Genomic DNA, 21220 nt, shown 5'->3' with positions numbered 1-21220 from the left:
ACTCCTGAAGAGCCTGACGCATTTCCCTCCATGGACCCTACCTCTAATGCCTCTTCTGACTCAGCACAGCTTCAAAACTCTTCACAGTCAGCAGAAAACACTCAATCTGGCCGCATGGAAGATTCCTTAACATCACAACAGACCCTACTCTCCAAGGAGGTGCAGGATGTCATTTTGGAGGCCAGAAGGCAGTCTACTAGAAAAGCTTACTCCACAAAATGGAAACGGTTTTGTGCCTGGAATGAGAAAAAGGGCCAGAATCCTGGAAAACTGAATTTACCTCAAATATTACAGTATCTAGCTGAGCTGCTAAGCAGTGGACTTTCATTCTCCTCCATCAAAATCCATGCCTCAGCCATTTCTGCAGAATACAACACTGATCCACCTTTATTCTCTCACCCCCTATTAAGACAGTTCCTCAGAGGGGCTAAGAATATAAAACCCCCAAGGAAACAACCAATACCTGCTTGGGATCTCAATTTAATTCTAGAAAAGCTGACCTTGCCTCCTTTTGAGCCAGCTGCCTCAACAGATTTGCAATATTTGTCCTGGAAAACAGCTTTCCTTATGGCTATCACCTCAGCTCGTAGGGTATCGGAACTACAAGCTCTCATGGCTGTGCAGCCTTTTATCATCTTCCATCAGGACAGAGTTTCCTTACGAACCATCCCGTCCTTTATGCCAAAGGTGGTATCCAGGGTAGCTTTGAATCAGGCTATACACTTAACTACCTTCTACCCTAATCCTCAAAACAAAGGGGAGAGACTACTACATTCCTTGGACATCCACATACAGCTGCGTTATTATTTGGACAGAACAAAGCCTTTCAGAAAATCAGAACAGCTCTTTGTGTCCGATGCTATAGGAGCTCAAGGGAAGCCAGTTTCCAAACAGACAATCTCAAAATGGATAGCCCACTGCATACGCTTTTGTTACTCTTTTCATGGTAAAACTGTACCTGCAGGCATCATATCTCAGTCCACAAGGACCACAGCTACCTCTGCAGCTTTCCTTAGAGGAGTTCCTACCAAAGATATTTTGGAAGCAGCCACTTGGAGTTCTGTGCGTACCTTCTCCAAGCACTACCACCTACCATTATACTCCAAAACTAGAGCAGGCTTTGCCACTGCAGTCTTGCAGGGCATTCTGGCTCCTCCTAGTTCCACCTAGTGCCTGCCACCCCTTTCTTAGCTTTGGGATTCTACCCATCTGTTATGACTGCAGCTGTATGCACGATGAACATAGTACAGTTTTGTACCTACCATAAATGTAGATGTTCGAGTGCTAATACAGCTGCAGTCCAGGTTTCCCTCCCTCCTTCCCCTCTTGGGACAGGCCTGTTGGCTAACACCTCCTCATACAACCTGATTGGGGTATTCTTTTATGGTGTATTTGCTTGCAACTACTGTATTTTGATTATCCCCCACAACACAAATAACTCTAATACTAGCTTTACCCTCAAAACAGTTTCCACCACTTCAATCAAAAGCATGCTCTCCAAACTAAAAACCTCATCAACAGCAGCCGACCTACTCCCCAGCTATTTCTTGAAACTTACAGCAGATGCTATTGCTATCCCAGTCTCCACTCTCATAAACAGATCAATTGTTGAAAACTATGTGCCCAAACTCTGGAAAATATCCTATGTTACACCCATACATAAAGGCGGGACCTCCACTGAACTTAATAACTACAGACCCATTGCTTTACTCTCCCCCCGGCCAAAATCCTAGAAAAATGCATCCATACCCAGATGCTAAACTATCTCCTAGACTGCAACATCCTGTCACCTACTCAGCATGGTTTCAGACCTGCCCATAGTACCACTACAGCTCTCCTCTGCTTCACAGACACAGTAAACAGTCTCAAAAATGAAGGCCTGCAAGTGTCAACTCTTTTTTTGGATATGTCCAAAGCATTTGACACAGTCTCACACCAAATCCTGCTAAACAAACTAAACCAATATCATCTATCTAATTCCACTCTTACCTGGTTCCAAAACTACTTAACTGACAGGTACCAAGCTGTGAAATGGGAAAATTCTCTCTCTCCTCAGCTGCCCATAACTATAGGAGTCCCACAGGGTTCTATCTTAGGACCACTACTATTCACAGTCTTCACAAATGACCTCCACACAGCATGCATCTATAATTCAGTATGCAGATGACACTACCTTAATCTGTGCTGCACAAAACATTCCCACCCTCCTGCAAACAACTCAACTAGCATTCTCTGACGTTGAAAACTACCTTACCAAAGCCCAACTTATCCTCAATCCAAAGAAAACTCAGCTTATGATTATAACCAGTTCTAACAAAAACACTAACAGTCAATTCACTATCTACTCCACAAATGCTACTCCAATTGCTCCAGTGGCACAGGCTAAGCTATTGGGAATAACCATAGACTCCCACCTAAAATTTGATAGTCATCTGAACTTAACTATTAAAAAGGTACATGCCAAACTGGGGTCACTCTAACGTATCAAACCATTTCTTACCAACAACACAAGATCAGCCATTGCTCGCTCCCAACTTCTATCCACCCTACTCTATGCATCTCCCATTCTGACTAATCTCAACAAAACTGAACTAAGCAAAATGGAAGCTTGCTATAACAGAATTGCCCGTTTTGCTGCAAATTGCTCATATAGAACTCATCACTGTACTGCTTTGAGACAGCTCCACTGGCTTGAACTGCCCAACCTCCTAACCTACAATCAGCTCTGCCTCTGTCATTCTATCTATTACCTCCCCAATAAGTGTCCTGCCCTCAAAAACCTAGTACAACATCACTCAGCCAAAAGGCCTCTTAGATCATCAAGCAAACTACTACTAGAAGTCACCAACAGCTACAATAGCTTTGTAGATGCACTGTATAGTAGTTCGGTGGCTAAAAAATGGAACTCTGTCCCTACTAGCATTCAAAACACATCATCCAAAGCCTCCTTTAAAGACCTCATCAGGCAACATCTCAAGCAAAGTTGGCAGTGCCATGATTGCTCCCCAGGCTAGTGAAAGCGGATAACATATGCATACTAAATCTAGAGCAATTTATAATAGTTTTTCAATCTTACTCACAAACACTGGCTAATCTACAATGTATGTACTGTACCTGTGTACTATGTATGTATTCTACCTACATTACAAAGTCAGCTGTACACCACAAATCTATTACTTACCTTTATTTTTAAAATTAATATCTTTTTTTGATTGTTCTCTCCACTGTAACTGTTTGTTTGTGCCGCATACCACTGTAAAAACATGTCTCTTGTAATTTGTGTGTGTGCTGATTATGTCTAAATAACTAAATGTGTCTGTAATTTTTCTTTGTGGAGCTTTTCTCCCCAGGCCTCTGCTGAAAAAGGGCCTTTTCGGCTCAGTCAGACACCCCCGGTTAACAAATGTAAAATAAAATAAAAATAAAAAAATATTGCATTGCTTTATTACACAAATTTATGTATTGCCTTCCTTCTGGGGGCACCTGACATCTGGGGCAAGAAAAACTGAAGAAAATGGCGTTGGCTGGTTCTTTTATACCCCTGGCGCACTGACGTCAGGGAAGAAGCGACGACAACCGACGCCGGACCTAGACTTTGGAATTCGGCCGACCGAGGACCCGCCTGACGGCAGGAGAACCCATCTGTTATGACTGCAGCTGTATTAGCACTCGAACATCTACATTTATGGTAGGTACAAAACTGTACTTTTCTTTGTTTCTTCCTATCATTTTCAGTTCTCTGCTTTGCCCTTTGGGTTTTCAACAGCCCCAAGGGTGTTTAGCATATGTCTAGCCCCTGTAGTTGCCTTTTGCAGGTTTTAGGGCATTCAAACATTTTCTTATCTGGTCAGTCTCGAGTCAGACTCTGTCAAATTCCAAGCTGGTGCAGGATCTTCATTTTATCCAGATCCTGTTGCACAATCTAGAGCTCCACTGACAGCCTTCAGAAGTCAATGTTGACTCCATCTCAGGATCATGTTTTCTTAGGCTGCAGGTTCCTGAGTGTTCCAGTGCTGGCATCTCTTCCTACCTTTCAAGATTTTGTCCTCCTCAAATTATTTTCTGTCCCAGCTTCCCCTGTTCTCTCTTTCAGCCAGAAGTTTCTCAGGGCTCTGGGATTCTTGGCCTCCACCATCCCCATGTTGTCCTGGGCAAAGCTTCATATAGGGAAGTTTTAGTGGTATCTACATATCTTTGCGGCTTCAACACTTCCACCCGCTAGACCATCTAGTTCCTCTGCTGCCTTGTCTCAGCCTGGAATTTCACTGGTGGATTCAGCAGCTCTTTCAGTTCAGGTGTTCCTTTCTGCCATCTTAGGGACTCTGCAAAGACTCATCCGAGATGGGGTGGCAAGCCGCTTCAGGCACCTTGGAGATGCAGAGCCTTTGGTCACTCAGCAGAGAGCTGATCACGTAAACATCAAGGAAATGGAGGACGCTCATTCTGGCCCTTCAAGTTTTCTATGCACTGTGGGTCCCAAATCCCTTGAAGGTTTACATTGACAACACCACTGTTAGGTGCTACTTCAACAAACGGGGGTAGGGGGCATAAGTTCTTATCTTCTTTGCTGGCTAGCCCTTCAAGGTTAGGAAATCAATCAGTCTGCAGGTCACCCTACAGGCAGCCTATATATCTTCAGCGTGCAGTGTTGTGGCAGATTTTCTCAGCTGGTCCAGGACACAACCTCACGAATGGATGCTTCACAGGGATGTGTTTCTAGACATAGTTCATTGATGGGGAATTCCTCAAATAGATCTCTTTGCTTCCCCTCTGAAGAGGCAACTCCCCTCAGTTCTGTTCCAGAGTCCCAAGTCCTTTGGCTTGGAAGATGGACGCCATGTTTTCTTTTAGAAGAGAATGTTCCTGTATGCCTTTCCTCCTCTTCCAAAGGTCCTTCACAAAATTGAGGAGGAGACTCCAAAAATCTTATTGGTGACTCCCTTTTGGCTCAGATAGCACTGGTTTACCCCTCTTATTCCATCTAGCCAGGGTTAATCATCACAAGTTACCTCACTGAATGGATCTTCTCATACAGGACAATGGAATACCTTCACCCTCATCCATCCACTCTTCAACTGACACTTTGGTTGATCGGGTTTTGATTCCTTTCCAAGGATATGCTTAGGGCCCTGCAGGAGGCCTGGAAACCCAATACCAGAAAATCGTATATGTTCAAATGGAAGCCATTTTCTGTTTGATGTCTTAAACATCACCAGGACCACTTTTCAGTGGGATCCCTTTGGTTCTTGCCTGTCTGTGTAAACTACTACATGCTGGCTTGTCATATTCTTTAGTGAAAGCATAGTTGTCCGCCATTTATGCCTGTCTGCCACTTACTCCTCCTTTGGCCTCTGGGTTTGAGGTAAAGCATTTTTTTAAAGGCATCCTCCATATTAGACCCCCAAGAAAGGCCATTTCCATCATTAGGATCTTAATATTGTCCTTAAAAAGCTGACTTGGGCTGCCTTTGAACCTGCTGCTGCTGATTCTTTGCAATATTGCACCTAGAATATTGTTTTATTTGTGTCTTTAACCTCTGTCAGAGGGGTATCTGAATTACAGGCCCTTGATGACGATACTTTTTTTTGTTTTTTCATAGAGTCAGGAGGTGTCTTCATATAAATCCGTTTTTTATGCCCAGTGTGGTTAATGAGCTGTCTGTTCTGTTAAGCTTCCTTCTCAATCTGGTAGTGAGAAGGTTCTTCATACCTTGGGTTTGCATAGACAGCTCCGATTTTATCTAGACAAAACAAAGGCCTGTGGTAAATAATTTTGCATGGGTGGTATTTTCATACTGGCCGAGGCGTGGTTCTTTCTTTTTCTGGATGTATATGTCCTCCTTTCCACTGGGGGTCATAATTCTCTTGAAGCCCTTCATTTCTGAGCTGGGAGCTTGCATACATCACTTTTATGCCCTATGCTCATGTGGGAAGCATACATCTGAGGTACAACTCTCCTTGGGTATTAAAGGTTTTGGTACACTGGCTGGACATTGAGCTATTCTTGGCAGGAGATGTCAGAAGTGATGACTACTACAACAGTGAAAAGGAGGACATCTACTGTTATGGTAAGATTTTAGACAACTGTACTTTCTCCTGGAAAGGCTGATGCAGACAATTAACTTGTGTCAAAGCCATGGACTAAACTAAATGCCAGGAAATGTGAAATAATATCCTTTAGGAAGTTGTCCAGTTCTGGTAACTGTGATATTGACAACATACTCCTGACAGTTGACTCAATAGTTAGGGACTTCAGACACACACACACACACACAGACTGTAATGACTGTCATGTGTCTACAGTAGTGAGGAAGTAATTTTGTGTTGTGCAACTTATAAAAAAAGGTATGGCATCCAAGTCCAAGGAGGTCAGTGTTCCACTGTATTCAGCATTCATCTGACCTGTGATTGAGTACAGTGCCCCCTTTGGTATGTACCTAACCAGGCACAAATACAACTGGAACGTCCACACAGGTTCCTCACTAAAAAAGAATACAGGGCCTAAGTTACATGTCCTAGGCAGACCACCTTAAAGCCCTATCCCTGTATTCTGTCTCCTACAGGCTGTTGAAGGGAGATCTGTGCCTGGGCTGCAAAGCATTGTCAGACCCTACCCTGATGGACCTCTTGCATATCCGCAAAACAAACAGCACCAGAATTACCCATTCTAAAGACTTAAAACTTTCCCTGTGGTATAAACAGGACCTGCTGGGGAGACAAGTATGTATCCCAGAGACTGCCCCTTCTCTGGTACAGGTCCTCATCCATGTGAAGCAGAGTTCCTCCCTAATGCAGTTCAGATGCAGTTTGGATTATTGGATGGTGAATAGGAGCTTTGGCACCTATGTCTCTAATGGACACAGGCAGCTGGTAAATGGCTCAGCTCCCTTGCCCCTGCTTGAAAATGTTTCATATATCAAGCTCCTGCTTACAGTTAGTAATTGTACCATAACTTGTCAGAGATTTGGGATGCATGGCTAGGTTTAAAATGGCCCTAGTGTTTGTTCGCCTCATACACACCTATGAACCGATAATGTTTTGTTGACAAGGTTCTTCACCTGGATTGGGGTATATTTTCAGTGGAGGCCTGGGAGTGTCTTCTGGTTAACTGACTTGTTCATATTTGCACAGTAGGGAAGTGGAGGCTAATAGAATCAAATCTAGGATTGCAAGATGAAGCTTGTTAGCAGCCTTAATCGTCTGTGCTAAAATACTAGACTCAATGTTGCAGCATTTTTGAACTACTTATGTTGACCTTGATGTATTGCATCAAAAAATTCTTACCTACATTACATTTTATAGTCAGGCTTATGTATATTTTGCCACTTTGAAATGTAGAACATTTTTATAGGCAGTATTGATCATGGATGAATGACTGCATAGTTTATTAGATAACAATGCTATGCCGATGCTTCCTTTTACTGGAAACTTAAAGTTCAGCCTAACATTGCCCAAAACATTTAGGAATATGCAGTTTGGGAAGTGTTACTTTAGCAAAACACAATTTTGCTAGTAACCTAGTGTGTAAGAGGTTCCCTCAGCTCATTTAATCAGAGCAGAAGTTGATAAATTTTCATGTGGCAACCAGTTGTACTAGATTCAGTTGAGTCATTTTAAAAATGTTTCAGTAAAGGGCAAAGAGACATTTGTGAATAAATCTGCTTGTTTCTGTTCTGTTTCAGGTACATCTGGCAGTCCCCCAAACTTGAGTCCAACTAGCCTATCTCAGCCTAAAACGCCAGTCCCATCTCAGAGGGAGAAGGCTGCTGTACCTGGTTCACAAGAAAAAAATAAGATTGTGAGTATAAAAATAATTTTTTTTTTTTTGTTTGTGAATAATATGTAGGTCATAACAGTTCATATATATAAATGTTTTGCAGTTTCGTATAAGTATCAGTTTTGATGGATCTCATGATCTTATTTTATAGTAATTTATTTTCCTGTGTTAATGATTTTTTTCAAGGTAGGCTGTTCTTAAATTACGGATTAACACAGCTAATAGCAGCATGAAAGGGTGGAGCAAAGTACTCGTATGTCAACAGTCATGATTTAACATTTGTTGTGGGAGTGGGTCACTAAAAATAGTGACACAGTATAATGTATTGCATGGAAAACATGAGTCCTTTTCATAGCTTTATCTCCACCCTGTTGTGTGGTTTCATTAACTTAAATTTGTTTTGATTTCATTAGCTTAAAGTTGATAGGATTTAAATATGACTTTCAGGTATCATTTTCAGAAAAGTACAGCAACGAGCCTTAATGCAATAAAAAATGCATAAAATACCAGGTTTTACAAAAATTATTAATTTGTTTACATGACTTTTTTTTTTAGATTAATTCCGTGTTAGCTACCTCTATTGCTACAGCGGCGTGTTTCCTGGTGTCCCCTGCTGCCTGTCATCTTGCAGCAGAAAGGCGCTAGACTGCAAGAAGTGCCTCTTTAGTTGTTGTGTCTTTCGGCTTTTCCCAGTTAGGGGTCGCCATAGCGGAACTCCGGTCCGCTAATGATTGGCAGTAGATTTTTACATGCAGAGTTGCCGGCCCTGACGCACAACCTTCAGAAAAGGTACGCCCATTCACGCATGTCTCCACACAGAAGACGCTGTAGCTGAGAATCAAACCGGACAATGTCTTACTGTGAGGCGACAATGCTACCGCAGCACAACCATAAGTTGTAAAATACAGCTTAATATGTTTAGGCACAAAGTAGACTGTGCTGTTGGTCAGAAGCAGAAGATGGAATATTTTTTCTTAGGGTGGGCATGGTACTTAACCATGCACGGTTACATATTTAATGCTGCAGCAGATTATAGGGTTCATAGGTGTCCCTTGCATTCACATCCCCTTCTCACATTGTTAAAAGACAAGTACCATAGAGAAATCTTGAACTGCTCAGCAGGTGAGACTTGAAGTATTAGCTGAGGAAAGTATAGTAAACTTAAAAAAGTGACTGACCTTGTTTAATTTATTGTGTTTTGAGGTTTTCTGGAGTTTTCTTCAAGGGCACCAGAGTACTTAATACTGTTGTCACACATTGTTAGTACTCTGGTGCTGTGGAATTTTGCTTTGAGTAAGACTAATTCAGCAACAAACTGTCCAACAATGTGGCACTGGTGCTATTCATCACTTAACCGAAGTCTAAGCATTTGTTTATGTAGGGCCATCTTCTGTACTGACATTAGTCAGATAGGCATCTGTGTAAAACTGTAAAATTCAGATTTTCATTCTATGGATAGCAGCTGCTGTAGAATTACTGAGCCACAGGAAATCATCACAGGTGGGTGTCCACCCTTCTAGTCTGACTTCCAGAGCATTTGCAGATGTCTCCAGAACAAAGTAGCACTCCTCTTACCCAAGAAACTTTCCTAATACATGGCTATAATAGAGCGCATTTTACATAAGTCATAGTTTTGTTTTTGTCACAGTATGTGACTGGTTGTCTTTCTGTTCTTTCACTCCATCCTATTTGCAGAAAACAATAAGCACCAAGTTCAAGAATTAGGATACTGTCTCTTTCTTTAACACAGTTCATCTTTGTTGACTTCCATTTGGCTTTTTAATTGTTCAGCTTGATCTTAAATCCAGATATGAGGTAAACATTCAGTCATTAACAGTAACATTGAACTGAATAGTCTTTAAAACCTTAATCATTAAACCTGATCATTGTAAAGGGGCAATTACAAGTAAATGACATATTGGTATACATACATTGGTGCCAGTCCATGTCTCTCTATACATTCCATGTTCTACCACTTTCTTAAAATTCATATGCCTATTTCATTACATTGAGCCATGGACAAAAGGGTAAGGTGGTCCAAACAGCCTATCTAGACCTTGCCAAGGCCTTTAACACCATCCCCCACTCTGGAATCATAGATAAACTTACTAAGCTGGGCATTAATCCCTACATCACCAAATGGGTTGCAAACTGGCTTACTGATAGAACCCACACTGTAAAAGTAGCTGACTCCAAATCCAGCTCCAGACAAATGGAGCACCTCTGGGTTCAGTTCTGGGACCGCTCTTGTTTGGCATCTACTTCTCTGAAGTACAGGCCAACACTAAGGGACTCTGGCTAACAAAGTTCGCAGATAACTGCAAACTGTGAGCCATTATTGAATCCCCAAATGATGTGAATACTCTACAAAAGGGCCTTACAGAAACAGATACTTGGTGCCAGAGCCATGGGCTCAAGCTCAATGCCAAGAAATGTATAGTTATCCCCTTTGGGGAAAAAACATGTACCCGTGAATTACCATATAGGTGGCAGTACACTAAACACCAAAAGTGTAATTAGAGACTTAGGGACACAGGTCTCACCTTTGACCACATCGCCACAACAGTCAGGAAATTCTTCTATGTGGCACACCTCATCACTAAGGGCTTTTCATCCAGAAAAAAGGAGGTCATTGTCCCAATGTACTCATCCCTCATTAGACCCATTATAGAATACAATGCCCCGTTTGGTATGTACCTCTCAAGACATCTGCAACAACTGGAAAGACCGCAGAAATACCTCACTAAAAGAATCACAGGCCTAAAGCAGATGCCCTACGCTGACCGCCTTAAAAAACTCCAGCTATACTCTGTCGCATATCGTCTACTCGGAGACTATCTCTGCTTAACATGCAAGGCCATGTCAAACCCAGAGCTGTAGGACATGCTACACTTAAAGAAATCCCAATCCCTCAGAGCCACACGCTCCAGGGAGCTAAACCTTGTCATCACAGTAAACAAAACATGCTGGAGGGATAGGTTCCTTACCCAGAGACTCCCCAGACTCTGGAATAGATTGCCCATGCATGTCAAGCAGAGTGCCTGTTTGGCCCTCTTCAAAAGGATCCTTGATTGGATGGGAGAAAGGAAATTCACGCTGGGGATCATGTCAGTCGCCCTGCTAGACAGGGGTCCAGGGAAGTAAATAGTGTGGGAAGAAATAGCCAGGGAATTGTTATGGCTAGGCTTGCCCTGCTAGACAGGGGTCCAGGGAAGTAAATAGTGTGGGAAGAAATAGCCAGGGAATTGTTATGGCTAGGCTTGTATAGACCCTAGGGCTGATAGCCTAGTACCAACCTATGAACCTATTTGAAATTGGATTTTATAAAATTCTGCACTCTGTTATCCTTTGATCTAATCGGATTTGCACACAAGCTCATGTTTGAGGTGATTGCATTCCTTTTTGTTTTCTCCGATCATCCAACAAAAATGTCACTTCAGTGTTAGTAAAAACTCTAATCTGATAATATCCTTTCCATTCTTCCTCACTATTGGGTTACGGATCCGAGACTCCCACATTTTTCATTGACTTAGGTACCAGTCTCGAGCTCCTTCCTCTGCCCACAGTGCTCTACACTCTACCCAGCTTCCTCAGCAGGAGCAGTCTTAGGTCAACTGGTGCCCTAGGCAAAAGGGCTCCATGGCACCCCCCCCACAACACCTGGTGCCCCCATCCTGGTCTACTTACACCAAATAAATATTGGAAAAGCGCCCCTGCTAGGGCGGTGCCCTAGGCAGCTGCCAGCCGGCTATGTTCCTCAGATCTCGTTTGATTCCATCCCTAACAGATGTGGTTTCTTCACTCTTGAGTTTGAGAGCATTATTTTGAATATTTCTAAGCAGATAAGTCTATATTATAATAATCTTTTTCTCTTTTCTGCTTCTTTGCCTCCCCTCCCATTAGTTTTCACAGGTGTTGGGGATTTTCAGTATATGTGTTGCTCCAAATATAGTCTTCTGTTTGTCTGTTTATGGACAGTTCTTTTTTTCACTCATTGTTTAGTTAAATGTTTTTCTCTGTTGTAGATTCATTTTGGTGTTGCTCCCTGTTCTCTTACCATGTCAGGCAAACCAACAGGCTTTAAGCACTGCTCGGCATGTGGACATAAAATCCCACATTTCTGACGTACACAGTAAATATATGTACTGTTTGGGTGCTGAGCATCTGCGGTCGGCTTGTGATGTCTGTGAAGGTTTTAATCTCAGAGCCATAGATGACCACAGGAAAAAACTAATTTTAAAAGAACTTTTGCCTTCTTCATCCTCCACTTCTCCAGGGGCTCAACCCCCTCTAATGCTCTGCTTGGCTCTTCAAATTCCAGGAATGGCCTTTTCAAGTCTGAAGTCTGCTTCAGAGCCACCTGTAAAAACAACTCAATCTATGGATTCAAAGGAATTTGATCCGAGACTTACCTCTGCTCAAGTATATCCGAAGCATTCCTCGGATCTGGCAGGAATTGTTTTAGCTTTGCCTTCTCCTAGGCCGTCCGCTCCCTCCTCTGATCCTTGCTCCTTGGGTCCAAGAGTTTGGAACTGAACTCCTGAATTATCAGTTAAGTCAGTGTCCCCGACCTTACCTTCCAAAATCCTGCAAACTCCAACCCAGGTATTCCATACTGGAGTCGGTGGCTTCCTATAGATCCTCGAGGAGCCTGTCTGAACTAGATGTGGACAGGGTGGTGCAGAGGTTTCTCAGAACCCAGATTCAGATGGGGGTTTTGTCTCCTCCATCCAATATCAGATCTCCTTCTCCGATCTGACCTTTCATTTTGGAGCTGCAGGATTATGGAAAACTGAGAGACTTGGTGTTGGATCTGAGGAAGCTGTCTTCCTCAACTCCAACAGTTACCCTGACGTGCTCTGCTCCAAGATCTTCAGATTAAAGTGGGTCTCAGATCTGTGATGCAGACATTAGATCTAGGGGTAGGGGTTCAGCTCTGACCTTGTTGGATCTGTCCCTTTCCTTCAGAGCTTCGTAGTTTGACAGCTTGGGTCCGATTCTACCTGGAGACCTCTGATCCGGAGTTGTCCCTCCCCATCTTCCTCAACTGCTTCAGCTCTGAGTGGGTTGGGGAGGGTTTCTTTGGGTCTGTTGGTTTTCCAGGTTGTGGAAGAGGTCTTCTGTTTTTACAAAGATCATACTTCTCAGATCTGTGATCCTCTCCATCATCCTTCATTGGATTTAAGTGCTGAGCCTGTCATACCTGTCCAGTTTTCTACCCCTCAATGGACTTTTTCAAGAAATCAACAAGGAGGTAAGAAAACCTGGTTCCAAAAAATCTCAATGGTCTTTTCGAGATCAACACAGGCATTCTTTCTCCAGGGGTAGAGGAGAAGGTTTCAATGGGAGACGCCGGGCCAGAGGCAGAGGGGGTCTGCATAATAAGGGCTTCAAACCCCTCTCTGACAAGTTGTACCAGAGCTCCTGAAGTGCTGCCCGACTGCTCAACTATGGAGGCAGTTGGGGGTCATATTTCATTACACCCAAACACCTGGACCAATCTAACAACAAATGCCTGGGTATTGAACATAATTTCCAGAGGCTATTATATTCCCTTTTCTCTTCCACCTCCAGAAAAACAGAAGAGACTCCCTGATGTTCTACCCAGTCAGCGGGAGTATACAGTATGAGAAAGCAACAACTACTGCAAAAAGGAGTCTTCCAAGAGGTCCCAACTGGGCAAAGAGGGTTCAGAACTTACTCTCACGTCTTTTTAGTGCTAAAGAAAATCTGTTCTGGGACGCAAGACCAGATGTTCTTTGTGTTTCACTGTTGCAGTAATCACACTTGGGTTATCTGCCTGCAGGTAGCCCTCAATCGGCCTGAATACCAGAGTCTTGGGATTTCTGCGTCGGATGCTGTCGCCTCATCCATGATGTCAGGTTGTCAGGGGTATAAAACATGCAGCCGATGCCATTACATCAGCTTTTCTTGCCGCACGGGAGCCTTTAGCAGAAGCTGTTCGCAAGTGCCAGTTGGCAGCTACCTGAAATTTTTGTTTTTCGAGTTTCAAACCTGAAATCTTCTAAGTACCCCATTGGGGATCATTTTTTCTTGCTCTAACCAATGTCAGAAAAAGTTAATTGTCTTGCCTGTGGAAAGCAAATACCTCACAGAGATTTTCTTTCTTACTGCGTCACCTGTTTAGGCCCAGACCACTACGTCCCTCGCTGTCGGTTTTGTGCCTTGTTCAATGCCCAAACTATTTATCGTCTGGCTATTTTTGTCTCTCAATTCTTTTGCTCTCATTCTCCGTATTCCGAAATGGCATCGGTAAGCCAGCCGACTACCGACCTTCTGAAAAAACGCAAAGGTAAAGAGAGAGACGGACCGCATAGGTCCAAAACTGCCGACAAAGCTTCCGTTAAGCTAGTCCCCAGTCCACCTTTACTCAGTGAGGCGCTTTTGCAACCCCTGTTTACCCGTTCTACAGATTTGCAGGCCTCTACTGAGACCCATTCGGAGTCTGGTATGCCGCGAGATGCTTTTTTGACTATGGAACCTACGGATGTCTCTACCTTGGATGGGTCCGGAGCCACTGTGCAGGCACCGGCTTCTGAGGGTGTATTCAGACCTTCCGATGTTGGTATTAAACAGACTACTTCGTTAATGACTAAATCTACCGAATTTCTCAGGCCCAGAGTTCGCACTACGCGTAGGAAACGGACGACCAAAGCACATTCTCAAGCTCCCATGCCACAGAAACAAATGCTTAGAATGGCTGAAGACCTTATTAGTTTAATTAGGGGAAGCAAGCCTCCCCCCTCTAAAAGACAAAGAATTGATTTTCCTTCAGATTCTTCAGACCATGAGTCTGATGACTCTGACCCCTGTGATTACCAGGAACATACCCTTATCTACCTATGAGGACTCTGATGCAGAGGAGTCAATTCCCTCAGCCTCCCCCCAGGGGACCTTTCTTTCGGTGAAACACCTTGCATACCCTAAGAGAGCATTTCCGCTGGGAATGCCAGGACTACCCACAGTCCAAAAAGAAACTTGGAATTTTTAGACTTGCCTCAGCATAGGCCACTAGCTATTCCCCCTGTCCTGGATATTGTAGATGATGTCTTCATGGAATCCAGCCTTACCCGTGATACTTTACCACCTGCTCCTAGAAAGCCTGACAGATACTACAGAGTACCTGACTCTCTCAAATTTCTCTCTCAAAATCCCACTGCAGATCCAGAGACCATTTCCCAGGGACCTAAAGGTATTAAGGCTTTTACAGCCAAAAACCCTACCCCTTCAGACAGGGATTCTAGGGCTCTAGACAGATGGGATAAGAAGTTATATACCTCTGGAACTCTTTCCATCAGGGCTTTAAATTGCCAGTTTCACATGTTGAAGTACCAGCAGCATATTATCGATCTAATTAAACAAAAAATGTTGATTCCTGATTGTGCAGAAAATAAGGACTTACAAGACTTAATGCATTCTGCAAATCAAGTTGGTAAACATACTTTGCAGTGTTGTTTTAATGTCTTAGAAGCATCTTGCAGGGCTGCTGTCACTGGGTCTGTTCTGAGAAGGCATGCTTGGATGAAGGTACAAATCTTGCCAGACCATATCAAGGCAAAATTATTTGATGCTCCATTAAACCAAGACTGTTTGACTCTAAAGCAGAAGTTGTTCTTAAAAAGATGGAAGAAAAAGCTAAATCCATGCAAACTGTTAAAGATTTCTTACAGGTACAGCTACCTAGATTCAGTAGGCATTGGCCTTCAAAAAATTGGTCTTTTCCAGTCCCTTCCAGACCTTCTCAGCCCAAACCCAGGGGCAACAAACCACAAAGACTACAGTCTCAGGGTATGCACCGATCTAAACAATGGAGTACTTCCACCTCAAAAACTGGGAGTGGTAAGCCACCCCGCCTATGGAAAAAGTTCACAATTACTTGTTCTTAACCCTTCCCAGCCATGCCCAAGTACTTGCACCCCTAGGAGGAAAACTTGCCCTGCATGCAAAAAACTGGGAGTATATTACCCAGAACCAATGGGTCTTAAACATTGTATCCCAGGAATACAGATTCTATATCCACTCTCTGCCAACCGCAAGCAGATTGCCAGACCTTCCTCCAAACCAGTGGACAGAGGCCCAAAGCAAGTACTTTCTCATCTCAGTATCAGGGCTATTCAACCTGTGCCAACAGAGTAAAGGGGACGGGGTTTCTACTCCAGGCTGTTCCTGGTGCCCAGGAAAGAGAACTCTTGGTGCCCTATTCTTGGTCTGTCAACCCTCAACACCTTCCTGGTGGTACCAAAATTCAAAATGCTTACACTCCAGCAGTTACTTCAAATGCTAGCCAAGGACTCCTGGCTAGTCACCCTAGACTTAAAAGAAGCTTATCTGCACATCCCCATAAGGGAATCTTGCAGGAAGTCTCTACGTTTCAGGGCAGGCTGTATGCACTATCAGTTCTACGCACTTCCCTTTGGCTGATCTACTGCGCCCAGAGTATTCACAAAGTGCCTGGCTCCAGCCTTTGCTTACTGTAGGCAGAGAAATATTCAAATTTACCCATACTTGGATTTTTGCCTGATTCAGGCGGACAGTCAGGAATTGCTACTTCAGCATCTAACCTTTGTAAAAGACTCCTAACTTCTTTGGGGTATACCATCAACGAAAAGAAATCACATCTGGTACCCAGCCAAAATATTGTATTCCTGAGAGCAAACTTGAACACAACTTCCCAGATGGCATTCCTCACTCCAGAAAAACAGGTTTATTTGACAACTTATTACAAACTACTGGCCACCCAAACCCAGCTATCTGCAAGAAAAATACTGCAAGCCCTAGGGTTCATGGCCTCATGTATTCTACTGATTCCATATGCAAGACTGCATATGAGGAAACTCCAATGGTACTTAATTCTCTGGTGTCTGCATTCCCAGGACCTGGAAGCAGTGCCAGGACCTGGAAGCAGTGATTCCTGTCATTCTTTGCCTAAGGACAGAGTTCCTTTGGTGGGCAGAGGCTTGCAACCACAACAAGGGACTCACTTTCTCACAACCACCCCACCGTCCAAACTCTAACAGATGCATTAGACTATGCATGGGGGGCTCACATGGCAGGCAAATGCATCCAAGGCAAATGGAGCCCAGGACAAATTCACCTGCATATCAATCAAAAAGAAATGTTAGCTGTACAGAATGCACTGACAGCCTTCAAATACCTTATCCTGCCAGGATGACTCCTGATAAAGACAGACAACACCACAGTTATGTGGTACATAAACAAGCAGGGGGGAACTCACTCCTACCCACTCTGCAGGTTAGCCATGACATTGTGGAACACAGCCTTAAGCAACCAAGTGCACATGGATGCTCAATTCCTGCCAGGCAAACGAAATTCATTGGCAGGCGACTTTAGCAGAAATCTAATGGATCCACACGAGTGGAAACTGAAACCAGACTCATTCAAACTTCTAATACACAGGTGGGGGGACACCAGAGTTGGACCTCTTTGCGTCCCCCCCAAAACCATCAACTAAACAAATTTTTCACCAGAATTCCCCACAGCCAAGCTTGGAAAGTGGATGCCCTTTCCTTCACATGGGAAAACCTCTCAATCTATGCCTTTCCCCCTCTGCCCCTACTTCCAAATGTACTTCTCAAGATCAAACAGGACAGGCCAAAGACAATCCTTATTGCACCAGACTGGCCACGCCAGCACTGATACCCACTCCTACACAGTCTGACAGCAGTGCCACCCTGGCACCTACAGCAGCAGGAGGGACAGATTTTGCATCCTCAGCTGCAAACCCTGAACCCTGCAGCCTGGCTTATTCCCTTAATACATCACCAGCAGCCCTCAGCAAACAGGTGCTGGATGTTGTCGTTGTGGCCAGGAGGCCCAGTACTAGGGAATCCTATTCAGAAAAGTGGAATAGATAGCTAGTCTCAAGGGAAGGACACAGCCATGCCTTCCTTGCCTCAAATCCTAGAGTATCTAGCAGAGCTGTCCCACAAGGGCCTCTCCTTCTCATCAATTAAGGTTCATGCCTCTGCCATCTCAGCTCATTACAGTACTGAGCCACCCCTCTTCTCTCACCCTCTGATCAAACAGTTCCTGAGAGAAGCTAACAATTTAAAACCCCCAAGGAGAGTTCCCACTCCTGCCTGGGACCTTAACTTTGTACTAGAGAAGCTCACGCTTCCCCCTTTTGAGCCTGCTGCTACAGCAGAGTTAAAATTCCTCTCTTGAAAAACAGCCTTACTGCTAGCCATCACTTCAGCAAGGAGAATGTCTGAGTTACAGGACCTTATGGCTGCGGAACCCTTTATCTTCTATGCGGACAGGGTTTCCCTCAAGACTTAACCCATCTTTTATGCCCAAGGTGGAATCCAGTGTGGCTTTAAACCAATCCATCCATTTGCCAAGCTTTTTTCCTAATCTTCAAAATAAAGGGGAAAGGATCCTGCACTCCTTGGACATGCACAGACAGCTCGGGTTCTACCTTGACAGGACTAAACCTTTCAGAAAATCTGACCAGCTGCTGGTCACTTTGCTACAGGGGCAGAGGGCAAGGCCATTTCGAAACAAACCATTTCTAAATGGATAGCACTGTATCAATTTCTGCTACAAACAAAATGGGAAACCTACCCCACAGGGGATCAGGCCTCATTCCACTAGGGCTACCTCAACCTCTACAGCTTTTCTCAGGGGAGTCCCTACCAGGGACATCCTGAAGCTGCAACCTGGAGTTCTGTACACACCTTCACCAAGCATTACCACTTGCCTATCTTTTCCAAATCCAGAGCTGGATTTGCTACAGCGGTCTTACAATGCCTGCTAGCCAGCCCTACTACGTCTTGACTACCTCCAGCTTTCCTCAGCTTTGGGAATCAACCCAAGTATGATGACTGCAAAAGTGAAACACGAAGAACATAGTACAGTTGTGTACACTTACCATAAATGTAGATGTTAGAGTGTATTCACTGTTGCAGTCCTGGTTACCCTCCCTCCAGCCCCCTGTCTTTCTATACTTTCTGCCTATCCTGTTTTTTGGCCTTATCTTATGGAAGTGTTGTTTACTTTTTACTGAAGGTGTTCCACACCATTTGATTGCTTCCTATTTTGGGGGCTCCTGACATCTAGAGCAAGAAAAACTGATGTAATGGCGTCTGCTGCATGTTTTATACCCCTGACGTCATGGATGAGGCGACAGCATCAGATGCAGAAATCCCAAGACTCTGGTATTTGGGCCGACTGAGGGCTACCTGCAGGCAGATAACCCAAGTGTGATGACTGCAACTGTGATTACACTCGAACATCTACATTTATGGTAAGTGTACACAACTGTACTTTCTGGATCTAAGCAACCTAATTCTGTATGTAAAGAAGTCGAAGTTCTGGATGATCATGGTTCAGTCCATCCTACTGCTTTTGTGGAAGGACAGTTGGATGTGCTCTGTAGATTTGCAGGATGCTCCAAAAGTAATCTGCATTTCCAGCTGGGAGCCAGTCATTACCATTTCAGAGTTCTGCTCTTTGGACTTGCTACAGCTCGCAAGGTGTTTTACCAAATGTATAGCAGTAGTAGCAACTCATCTCAAATTGCAGGGATTCCATGTGTTTCCGTACTTAAGACTGGCTTTCTAACTGCCCCAACCAGGCATCAATTTATTCAAGCCAGGAATTATTGGTTTCAGATATCCAGTTCCCTAGGCATCACTATAAATCTAGCAAAATCACATCCATTCGCAGTACAAACTTTGGAATTCATTAGGCTTCTCCTGGACGCAATGAATCAAGTAGTGTCATTGTCTCCCCATCACATTCCAACAGTGAGAGACCAAGTACAAACAATCCTAGACCTCCCCTCTCCACCAGCAAGATTAATATTTCAGTCTCTTGGGTCTATGGCTGCTGTCATCAGTCTTGTCGCATTAGCAAGGTTTTTTTTTTTTTTATGTGAGTTCTCCGGTGGACCCTAGCTGTTCAATGGTCTATTCTTTACCAGCCTGTATCTATTCCTATCAAATTAATACTGATTTGCAAGAGGCAGCTACTATGGTGGACACTTTCGGAAGACCTTCTCCTTGGCAAACCATTTCTACTTTCTTCCCCCACAGCCACTGTGACCACAGACGCTTCTCAACTGGGGTGTTTGTGGGTGAGGGTGACGTTTCAAGGGAAAGATGGTCCAAGGCACATGGACCCACATAGGGACCAGATTGCATATCAGTGTTCTGGAGATGAGAGTGGTCTTCCTAAAGTTGCAAGCCTTTCAGGATGTTCTCCCATTAGGAAACTATTGCAATTCATACAGATAACATGTCAGTAGTCTGGTTTATAAACAAGGAGGAACCTGGTCATATCCTTTGTGCAGAGAGGCCATGAGGGGCTAGGAATGGGCGATATCTTCAGACCAATTTCTGATTGCAACTCATACTGGGGAAGTCCAGTGTTCTTGCAGACAAACTCAGTAGGTCCATTTTGATCCCTGACGAGTGGTCCCTCAGTCAGTAGCGAATTTGATTTTCAGCTGCTGGGGCTACCCGACCTGTGACGTCTGCATCCCCTCAAAACAGCAAAATGCAGCAGGTACTTCACTGTGATTCCCACCCTCCAGGGGAGTCTCCAAGGGATGCTGTAGTTCACAAATGGCCCTCCGTTCTCCTGTATGCATATTCCCCCTTTACCACTGATACCAAAGTTTCTACAGAAAGCAAAACGGTCGAAGAGTTCATTGATGCTCATTTTCCTCTACTGGCCTCATCAAATATGGTTCCCCTTCCTCTGGTCTCACCTAAGATGTCCTCCATGGATACTAGAACCCAGACAGGACCTCATTTCTCACCCATCAGAAGGCCTACATCAGAATCTGTTCACCCTCAAACTGACCACTTGGTTTCTCTAATTCCAATGATTGTCCAAAGGTCCACACTTTCTTTCACTGTTTGAAATATAGTCTTGGCTTCTCAGAAAGTTTCTACTAAAAAGTATATAAAAGCAAATTGGGAAGATTTGTCATGTGGGCCACCAAAGAAAACATTGATCCTTTCTCTGCTCCAATCTCAGCTGTCCTGTTTCTTACTTCCCTGTTTTAGGAAGGGGCTAGTTTCTCAGCAATTAAGCTTCAACTGGCAGCCATATCCAACTTTCATGCTGGAGATTTTTCGGGGTCCCTGTCCATGTGTAGATTATGTAAAGCCTTCATAAAAAGAGTTTTCCTACTTAGACGCCCAATTAAATATCAGTCTTCTCCACGGGATCTCACTATTCTCCTGCAAGGCCTAACTCAGAAGCCCTTTGAACCAGCTAGTGATTGTAAAATGATGTACCTTTCTTGGAAAACTCTTTTTTGGTGGCTGTCATATCAGCTGAAAGAACTTCTGAAATTTAGGCTCCATCTTCCAAACCACCTTATATTTTTCATAAAGACAAGAGTTTCCCTTCGTACAAATCCCTCCTTTATGCCAAAATAGCTATGGAGTAA

General features: G+C 43.9%; 1 protein-coding gene across 1 annotated transcript in view; it reads left to right on the top strand.

Annotated features, from left to right (window-relative positions):
- Nucleotides 1-21220, top strand: part of RAF1 (Raf-1 proto-oncogene, serine/threonine kinase) — a 2753658-nt gene that overhangs the window by 1696542 nt on the left and 1035896 nt on the right. The window contains exon 13 of the mRNA XM_044078072.1: nt 7682-7797. Coding sequence (XP_043934007.1) covers nt 7682-7797 — 116 coding nt within the window. The remainder of the gene's footprint in view (nt 1-7681; nt 7798-21220) is intronic.

Source organism: Protopterus annectens, chromosome 7.part0 (genome assembly GCF_019279795.1).
Source record: "Protopterus annectens isolate FY-2018-M chromosome 7.part0, PAN1.0, whole genome shotgun sequence".
Taxonomy (NCBI): Eukaryota; Metazoa; Chordata; order Ceratodontiformes; family Protopteridae; genus Protopterus; species Protopterus annectens.
Note: the sequence above shows the minus strand (reverse complement) of the source record. Positions and strands in the feature narration are given on the sequence as shown.